This window comes from Diadema antillarum, unplaced genomic scaffold (assembly GCF_040938485.1).
Source record: "Diadema antillarum isolate AM-2024a unplaced genomic scaffold, OU_Dant_1.0 seq00000856_RagTag, whole genome shotgun sequence".
Classification (NCBI taxonomy): domain Eukaryota; kingdom Metazoa; phylum Echinodermata; class Echinoidea; order Diadematoida; family Diadematidae; genus Diadema; species Diadema antillarum.
The window spans coordinates 153,987-164,645 of NW_027271727.1; the positions used below are offsets into that span (position 1 = coordinate 153,987).

The following is a 10,659-nucleotide window of genomic DNA, read 5'->3' on the forward strand; positions in this document are numbered from 1 at the left end:
CGTGTGTACGTCTAGACACGTCCATTCTAATAGTGGGGTAAAATTCAGTACGTGTTCTAATATGCGAGATGTGTGCACAGGAAATACCAGCAATATTAATAATATTGATTTACTAAAGCTTCACATTTGTATTGAAAGTACTAAAATATTTCACCAATTTCATAAAACAATCCAGTTGTCAATGGAGTTGCCCAGTCTTAGAAAACAAAAAGTACTGTCGCTTCATGGGTGCGCAAGACCGCCGATTCAATACTAACTAGACTAGTAACACTTTGCTAGTTTATGTATTGAGTCGAGAGCCGAGCCGCCGTGCAACAAGCTGGCATCCTAAACACAGTACGTTGGTGCCGCTGCTGGTGCATGCTCTGTGCATGCTACACTACGCTATTGACCGTGTGGTTTGAGACTAGACAACACAACAGCTAACTAGGGTAACAGATCCAAGTTTGTGGGACAAAATTCGGGATTCCGATCGCCACCGTGCCTACGCGATGAAGAAACTGCAGCAGAAATTACGTAAGTCCGTTAGAATGCTCTTACATCTGGAAATGATGAGTGTCAATGTTGTTTCTCCACGACACAATCTACTAATTTAACTAAATTTAAATTTTAATTAATCTGCTTTCCTTCTTTGCAGTTGCAGATGTTGGGCTTGTGTAAATTAGGTGAATTAGGCCATAATTTCAGTTCTCCAACCAGTAACTTAGTTAGTATTCCATTACAAAAGTAACTTCCAAAGCGCCAGTGAGGGGTAATGTTTAATCCCACTACCCGTAATAAATTACTAGCTTTTTGCACATATCGGCCTAGGATGCACAAGGATGTTAAACGCGTTAGTAGAGTGTGGTAAGTAAATTGGAGCAGTAGGGTCCACCGGTATAATAATTAATATGCAGGTCCTGAAAACTAACACTTTATACAGTGACACTAACCGCACCAGCGACCAGCACCCCGTGCCAGGGTTACAATGACACTAGAACAGTAACCAATGCCTAATGGTAGACCTAACACTTGGTAACAGATTGTTGATTTAACATTAATATTGGTAGATCTACTGTAAATTTAATAAAAGTGGAAATTTTTGCGGTTTTGAAATTTTCGCGCATTTCGCGCAACCAGAAATTAGCGCGAAAATAAAAACAAGCAAATATTTTTGCCTGCCATATGTTCCAGTAGGCAGTAGTTGAGGTCTTGATTCCGCTCCACAGAATTATAAACACTTGAAACTCTTCTTACCCCGCTGACCGCGAAAAATTAGTCGGACAAAAATATCCACTTTTACAGGTCAGTAGATCTAATTGCCAGACCTCTAATCAAGTTGTTTCATATCATAATTGTCTCATCGAAACTTTAATAGTTTAAGAATCAATCTTTGCTAATAGCTTGCAGGATAAGTTGTAGAACTCTAAAAAGGTTGACATTTTCTTATCTTTTCACTTTTCTTCCTTGGGCTTTAGTTTAATACCCAGCTGCCTTGCCTTTATTCTAACCCCAAAAGTGATATTAATCACATCTCGTTTCTAATTTAAAGAATTTAGTGGCCCAATCGCAAATGAGCCACCAGACAAAACAGTGTACAGTGTTGAGCCCCAGTGCCTGTGTTTTAGTTGGCTCTAACTGGGAACTATAGTATTTCTTTTGCCATACTTTTGTACACCAGCTTTTTGGCTTTTTGTAACCCCCCCCCCCCCCCCCCCACTCACCCTACCTATTATCACTTCAGCCCTTTTTTATTCTAGTAACCCTTTACAATTTGCCCATATTGTTCGAATCGTGATCTTGTTGGATGTTGTATCCCCATTTATCTTTATCCTTCACAGGTACAGGCTGCCCATCCAGGGACTTTGGGATCATGACTGAGCCTACCGTGCTCTCTCCCTTTTGTTCTTTCACTCCATTTCCTTAACCCCCCCCCCCCCCCCCCCCCCTTCACCCTCCTTACCGGATTGACAGAGCCCTGCTAACTACCTACCCATTTTGTTTCCTTTGTTCTATGTTCCTATAAGCCCTTCCCAGATAGTGCATGTTCTGTTATGTCTGGAGTCCATGTTTGTGTCCCCTTGCCCTTAAAGGGACTGCCAAACTGGTTGAGGTGAGGATTCAGGTTTATAACATTTTTGGTGAGATAATGAGAAACCTCTTATGAAATATGAAAGAGCATGTAATTTCAAGAAGGATTCAATGTTTATTTGATGAAAATTGCCCTTGAAATGGCCGAGATATCCAAAAAAGCAATCCTAATAAAAACTGACAGGCCACAACTTTTATTAATAGGATCTCTTTGCTTTTATTTATTTTTAGGTTTCTCAGTCATTTCAAAACCGATTTTCATCAAATTGACTTTGGATTTCCCTTAGAATTGTATGCTCTTTAGCATTTTATAGAGTGGTTTCAAAATATCTCGCAAAAAGTTACAAGCTGAATCCTCACCTCAACCAGTGAGTACTGTACAGTCCCTTTAACTTTTATGTTATTGTATAGATAGTCCATTTTGCCTCCATTATCTCGATACTTGAACATTGAGTCGTGTTGAGAGTTTAGATGTCTTTCTTAAATCTAATCCATGGATTCTTACTCAAACTGACTGAAGTGAAAGAGGTAAATCCTAGATCACTTTGACAGTTTGTGGCATGTTGACCCCAATCACAATGCCTATGAATTTACCTTGAATTTACCTTGAAGAACCTATGAGAACAAAAAGTACTAGTATGCTGCGAGGAAACAACTAGACTGAAATCAGTCCCCTGTCTTTTTAAGTCAGCGAAGGTTCCTATCGATATTTGCTTTTGATTCTTTAAAATAACAAATGGGGGATAAGGGTTGTTTTTAGTTGTTCAATGAAGCCAGATGTACAATAAAAGAACACTCAGAAATCACCTTTAGTTTAGTAGAGAGAGTTTGATGTCAAGAAAAATGGCTATATGTCAAGTTAAAGTATCTATGTGATCTACAATGTGACCCTGCACCACAAAACCAACAAAAAGTCGCCAGACATGGATTTTCAGTTAAGGGCAGATTCTGGAAGAGCAGACTCTAAGTTTTAAAATGAGCTCAATTCAAATGGACTCCCCTAACCTCCTGTACCTACAGCTTAAATACTGGAAAGAAAGCACACACTCTGGAAAAGTGTGAACTGAGAAAGGAGGCTCTGAAGGACACAGTCTATTCAAGCGCTTAATCTTTACCTAGCTGTGCTAGCTGTGCCATGAAAGGGACAAAATACAGGATGTAAACCACTGGAGCAACAACAATGAAGGGATTATCGGATTAAACTGAAATTAAGCACGTTCTATTAGCACATTCTGCCCATGATTAATGCTAACTTGTAAAGCAGTAGCTTCATCCTTTCAAAAGTTATTAGACTTGAAAGTGAGGAGTGTGCAAAGGATTTCAAGACATGAAAAAGGGCCTCTAAGACAAACCTGATCATTCTACTCTTTCCCAAAAAAAGGGTTGTAGAAAAACTGCTAAAAACACACTTTCCCATTCATGTTATGATACCAAACTGAAGAATGATGTAGAAGAAGGATACCTCTTTCAGAAAATATGAAAAACTCAAGATTGACTTGGTTGAACCATTTCACCTTTTTTGAGTCCTCACTTAAAATCTAGAGGTGCGACTTTTTGTTTGTTTTGTGGTGCACGGTTACATATAATGTCTGGCCCTTTGGATATGCGAAGGTCTATTGACACTTGTAACACAATCAATATTCGCAAAGTGAACTGTTGTGTTCTGATATGCAGATGCCCCTGGATAAATGAAGATCAGTGAAGCAGCCATGACAAGTCCAGATGGTACTGTGATGCCTCATGCCAAAGTGGTCCTAAAGGATGCATTCAGGCACAGCAGAATGGAGTCATCGAGTGGCACCTCTACCTCGTTGGACTCACCCAGTGGACTAGAGCGTAGCCGCGGAAGCGGGAGCCAGGAGTATCTATCTTGCCCGTCAGAAGGTGACAGAGAGACTGATGCCCAGGGTTATGGTGCGGAGAACCTGCGGGAGTCGCCATCGCGGGAGCCGATCGGGTCAGGGGGCTCTACAACAGACAGCTCAGGAAACCAAGAATCACAGTTTGTTGTGCTGGATGATGTGGATGATGATGAGGGTGCTGACGATGACGATGGTGCCGGAGGCATGGCAGATGGACCACCTGAGGATGCTCCAGGAGCAATGGCTGTTGTCAACATGCCAGATGGACCCAAATACAAGTGTAACATGTGCGATCGTGTGTTTTCCAGCCAGCATCGTTTGATGCTTCATGTAAATAAGCACATGGGTGTGAAGCCATACGCCTGCCCTCTCTGCCCCGCTAATTTCAACACGCTAGCCTCATTTCAGAGGCATCGGAGGTCCCACAAAGCCTCCACAGCCAATGTCCAAACGCACACATGCAATCTGTGCAACGCACAATTTTCTCACATACAGCATCTCACGGCGCACCTCAGGATTCATGCTGAGAAAAACAGGAATTGCCCCCACTGTGGCCTGTACATAGGTGGGCTGCGCAGTCTGCAGAAGCACATCAGGGAAGAGCATCCTTTGATGATGAAAACAGGGAAAAAGAGCAAAACTCAGAACTGTGATAAGAATGCGATGCCATATTTAACCACACCCATCATAACCAAGCCTGTCTCCTGTAGATTGTGCAGCAGGCAGTTTGCAACCAACAGGGCACTGCAGGGTCACATGAAAGGCCATAGTAAGCTTTACCAGTGGAACCCTCGCAAGTGTAAGTGTGGACTTCTCCTGGCGGATGAAGCAGAGTACCAGCGTCACCTGAAGAGCGAAAGCTGCGAGGCCTCCATCGGTAGGAAGCAGGCGCCCATGTTGGTAGATACATCAAGAAGTCTGTCAGATGTTTCGCCCATCTCCCCCGGACACCTTGCCGGTGTCATGACTCATTCAGGCACCAGACAGCTAAGCCCAAGAAGCCGCAGCTTAGACTCTGGCATAGGTGCACATTATTCTCTTATGCCTCACAGTCACATAATCGTGTCTCGATCAAACACAGCTCCTGTCCTGTGCCAACCTGTAACATCTCCTGTGATAGTCCCTAGTACAACTCTGCCGTCCAGTGTGCTGACAGAAATTCCAGAGGGTGCTGGTATGCGTGATGCGAAAGAATCAGGTAGAAGGGCAGCTGGCTCTCCTTCTAATGACAAGTCAAGCAGACTGGATGGCATTACAATAAAGACGGAGGAGTGGAGTGAGGTGGTGGATGTGATTCAGGTGCATAGCAATTCTACCAGGAGAGACGACCCAACCCTGCGTCCGGATCTGCCCCGCAGTGAACAAGCATCCGGGTCGGGTGTCGAGGGTCGTCTGGTCCGTCGAGAACTATCTGTCCACGAGGGAGCGGAAGAGGGGGAAGCGGAATCGGACAACTCCTCTCAGCCAAGGATGGAGCAGCACTGTGAGCATTACTCCAGAGAGGGGCTGATGCAGCCTGCAAGCCATGGCGGACAGAGAGCGAGGCCGACGACTGAAGCAACTCCGAGAGGTGGGGAGCAGGTTTCTCCATTGGAGAGAAGGAATACTGAATCCCCCAGCACTCAGATATCCTCCTCCCAGTCCAATGTCTGTGCTCAGAGCCCGTCTGCCTATCTGGCGTTGATGGGAGGTCGGGTTCAAGAGGGGTTGCCATGGCGATGCTCTTACTGTGGCATCACGTTTGAAGACAGCCTGATGTATGTGATCCACAAAGGATGTCATGAACCTGGCTCCTCTTTTAAGTGCAGTATGTGTGGGGAACAGTGCTCTGATAAGGTGAACTTCATGCTGCACTTTGTAAGAGGGCAGCATACCAAACCAACTCATGTTTAGTGGTCTCTGCAAATAGTTTGTTTTATGCAAGGGTTAGTTGGTGCTTGCAAATGATACAACATAATCATATGATATTGAATGATGATACAACATATATATTGAATTTACAGGTAGAAACCTTCTCTTGGGCTTTATCTTGTAAGGAACTGAAGTTAGCATCGTCTCAGTGAACAATAGCTAATTAAAATGATGAATTCTATCACTACTTGCAATTCAATGTTCAAGGCTGCGCAGTTTTGAGTCCCATGAGCTATGCTAATAATGATCTAAATATTCACTGTATAGTACGATTGAAAATTCTCTTGCAAGATGATGTTGATGCAATGAGCACCCCAAGAATTAGATTATTTTGTGTGAAATTAGTGAATATGAGTCATACATAAGCAGAAGATCGCTAATGTGAAACAAGGTAATCATGTTGCCTCACAGATGTGGTTTAAGACCCAATCAATATCTGAGAACAGTTTAGAAAGGAAATTCCGTATAAAATACTTCTGAGCATAAAACGATGAATGTCACAATTCATAGTCTTATAACTAAAAGAGTGAAGATGCCTTCATTATGCTGGAAATTAAAATCTTATATCTTAGACATCTTGCCAGCATTCACTAGAATTGACGAAGGCAATGGTTCAAAATGATCTATGGAATGAAAGTTATATTTAGAGTTGTTGTGCATGTGTGTGAAACAAATGAGGAGTGTGATGCAAATGGTGGCATAAGTCACATATATCAAGATGGCTAACTGCAAATGGCCCATAGGAATTGTGGCAATTATTTCATGACAATCTGATCATAATCTCTTAATTGCCCAAATTTTCACAACTCATTTGCTTGTACTTAAAACCTTTTGTAATTCAAGAAGACCTGCCCTTTGCATTGTATTAGGTTGCAATATAAGATATTTGACAATACACAGTGTGTGTGGATACAAAGTGTGATAACATTACCTGAATATATGACTTGACCTTGGACCCGCATGTCTGTAGGTTTCTTGCATTGTCAATCTCTGCTAACCAATGAAAGCTGTGAATATCTCCCTGTTAAATATGGTCACTTGTTTTATGAAGATAATCTTAAAGGGTGATACAGGGATCACACAACTCAGGCTCAGAAATACATGCGTATACTTTATGTCTATACATCTCTGCATTTCTTACTCATACCTGCACCCCGACCAACACACGCAAGTAAGGTTGACCAAAGATCAAGGGCGGATCCAGGAATATCGTAAAGGGGAGTTGCCTTTACAAAATCAAAGGGGTGCACATGTGTCCCCCCCCCCATTTTTGTTGTTGTAACAAGATATAAAGAGGGGGCGTGCCCCCCCCCCCCCCCTTGATCCGCCACTGAAAGATGATTTTTTTTTTAAAGCAGGCCACAGGCTGTTAAGGTGATGTTTAGAGTTACCAAGTTTACCCTGAACTTGTGAAGAGACCTTCCTTGACTTGGTGTGTCCAACAGTCTAGCTGCGATTTTGCCATGTAGGAAAAAGGATGTTACTGTTTTAGCTCAAGAAAATACACCATTTAGACAAAACAAAGAAAAAACAATGAAGTGTAAGGATGCATTCACAGTGTTGATTAATGAAATTGGCTCAGTAAATCTAAACATATTGTTTATTTTATATTTATTAAAAAATATTTAAGAAGTCTTTGTAGTTTTACGCTACGTGTGAATCCTCATACATGTAATACCAGTATTTGTGATATTTAATACAAAAATTTTAAGTGTCATTTGTCCGACATACAAATGTATACTTGAATATCATGTAAGTACCCATCTGTATACTACATCATACCTTCCCCCTTTCAGAGACTTATTTGAGGCTGAATCTATCAAGGAATTATGCTGTTTGTTATGCTGTTGGATTGCCCACAAAACAATGAAAATGTGTAGAAAAAAAATGGAATGCAAAATGTGGTAAGAAATGTAGAAGATTTTTGTGAAATGTGTGAAAATATTGAAAGTGAAAGAATCAAGCCTGTACAGGTGTATATGATGCACAGATAATGTTGTGAAGACACCACCTCACAAGATTCTATTTTGATGTTGATGGCTATTTGTTTGACTTACAAATACAATGTGTATGCAAAGCAAACCAGTGACTGTTCGAAAATGGCCTAAATCTTGGTTATGATTCAATGGAAATGACTTGTTTACTAAGTATATGTGACTGCAAATGTTTCAGTGTGTGTACTACTTCTGCGGTGTGGGTTACATTGTCAATAGTAGTTACTGTGGATGTGCTCGTGGGTTTCCATGAGCTGAAATGTCAATGAAAGCAATTTTTGGCACGCACAAACACCCAAATGATTTTCCACTGTTTGTAGTTCATTAAACCACTTTGCCAATACATGTACCTCCAGGCCATGTATCTGCATTTCAGCCATAATGAGGGGATTGCAATGTTGTGTACAGAAAATGAAGCCAACTGCAATCGATAATTTTCCAAAACAAACAAAGTTTTAAGTTCATATTTCTCCAAGCAGGGTTGAACGGCAAAGATGTCGTGTAGAAGGGCTTGTCATCGTTTTACTGTGTCTATTTTGGTGTTATGGTCGTCGTTTCTAATAGGCTTTACATAATAAACATGCACATCTGTATACACTCATCTGCTCACGAATTTCCCTAAATCTGAGGCATTTTATTTACCCTTTGGCAGATGTTTTTATTTGATGTCCATTTTGCCTATGCTAAAACAGGGCTGCACGCTAGTTTCCTACTGGTCCGACCTGTCCCTGTCAGACCAGTAGATACACAGTGTTGTCATATTTTACTGGTCAGAACCTATGAAATTTTACTGGTGTCATCCTGGCCCAGACAATTTCATTCTCTTTCTACTAGTAAATTTGGCAATTTCTGAGAAGTTACTGGCCCAACAACAGTGATTTTTAATGTTAAGCATTGGCAAAAACAGATTATTTTTTATGAAAGTTGATGGCAACATTTTTCAACCAAAGTTGTCCCTGCTGCTCTACTATTCAAGGCTTCAAGCTAAATGCCCTGAAGGCAAGTTTTGGAGTAAAGCTGGCATGTGAAAGAGCTGCAAATAATTCTTAATCCTTCCTATTAATGCCTTGAAGGTTGACATCTTTTGCCACTTCATAGCCACACACAGCAACTCATATATGTTTCATATTGTTCTGTGTTAGTACAGACTCATTGCTTTTTTTTTTTTGCCTTCAAATTTAAATGCCCTTAATGAATATTACAGTAACATTTCTTTCCACTGAAAAAGATGAAAAAGGCGAAATATGGCTCAAGGTCAATTATTGCAAGGCAGTTTTGAAGGGAAAGATAACAAAATAACTCCCACGTGACTCCTGTAAGTTTGATGTTGTTTGTGTGAACATTAACACGCTATATACTTAATAGACATACACATTCCCCATGTACGTATGCAACAATTACGTACATATAATTTGTTAAATATATTATTTCTATCCAAACAGCCCTGACACTGTGTGGAAGTACATAAATGGCTTTTGAAGGTTTTATGACATACAAATGCATGTTAATTTGAGTTGATTCATGATACTCTCAACATCACTTTTGTGGTGAAATGATATATCTACATGTAGAAACAATCCATATATTTTAAAATAATTTTGCTTCTATTTTTCTTCAGATTACTTGGATATGCCCGCAAAAAACCCCTTCCAAACCAAGATTCTGGTTGTGACCTCATCTGTCAATCATTGCTACAGTACTGATATGTTTAACAAAAGACATTGGAATGCACCTTCCCCTCGACTCAGCATAACTTGCACGTTTCTGTGATATTAACGTGACTAACAAAAGACTTGGCGAGGGAACATGCAAGTTATGCTTGGTCTCGGGGAGGGTGCATTCCAATGTCTTTTTAGCTCACCTGAGCCAAAGGCTCAAGTGAGCTATTGCGATCGCCCTTCATCCGGCGTCCGTCGTGCGTCGTCCGTCGTCCGGCGTCCGTCGTGCGTCGTGCGTAAACTTTTTACATTTTCATCTTCTTCTTGAAAACCCCAAGACTGATTTTCATCAAACTTGGCAGGTAGCATCCCTAGGGGGTTAGGAACTCAATTTGTTAAAATGGGCACCGTGCCCCACCCAGGGGGCCCCCAGGGGGGCCCAAACCCCCCAAAATTAAGGAATCTGTAAAAATCTTCTTCTCTAGAACCAGAAGTGATAGAGCTAAGTTAATACTATGAGTTAGTACATTGATGACTGTAGTTTCAAGTTTGTTCATGGCAGAATCAGGGGTGCCCCCTTGGGACCCAGGGGAGGGGGTGAGGAGGGGTCCTAATGGGGCCTAAATTGTACATTTTTATCGTCTTCTTGAGAACCCCATGACCCATTTCCACCAAACTTGGCAGGTAGCATCCCTAGGGGGTTAGGATCTCAATTTGTTAAAATGGGCACCATGCCCCACCCAGGGGGCCCTCAGGGGTCCCAAACCCCCCAAATGAAGGAATCTTTATAAATCTTCTCTAGAATCAGAAGTTATAGAGCTGAGATAATACTATGAGTGAGTACATTAATGACTGTAGTTTCAAGTTTGTTCATAGGAGATCCAGGGGTGCCCCTCTTGGGTAGGGGGGGGGGGGGTGGTTGGAAGGGTCCAAATGGGGGCCTGAATTGTACATTTTCATCTTCTTCCTGAAAACCTCATGATGGATTTTTGTCAAACTTGGCAGGTAGCATCCCTAGGGGGTCAGGATCTCAATTTATCAAAATGGGCACCATGCCCCACCCAGAGGGCCCCAACTTGGCAGGTAGCATCCCTAGGGGGTTAGGAACTCAATTTGTTAAAATGGGCACCGTGCCCCACCCAGGGGGCCCCCAGGGGGGCCCAA

The 10,659-nt window shown here is 41.9% G+C and overlaps 1 protein-coding gene across 1 annotated transcript; it reads left to right on the top strand.

Moving 5' to 3' along the window:
- The first annotated feature begins 205 nt into the window (after nt 1-205).
- On the top strand, nt 206-6,262 carry LOC139740507 (uncharacterized). The gene is made up of 2 exons (XM_071651099.1): nt 206-516; nt 3,745-6,262. Exon 2 carries the CDS (start codon nt 3,759-3,761, stop codon nt 5,823-5,825), a length of 2,067 nt encoding a protein of 688 aa, XP_071507200.1. The 5' UTR covers nt 206-516; nt 3,745-3,758; the 3' UTR covers nt 5,826-6,262.
- Nucleotides 6,263-10,659: the final 4,397 nt, after the last annotated feature.

Excerpts from the sequence above, each read along its gene's own strand:
- LOC139740507 (XM_071651099.1), top strand. The coding sequence starts at position 3,759 with ATGAAGATCAGTGAAGCAGCCATGACAAGTCCAGATGGTACTGTGATG.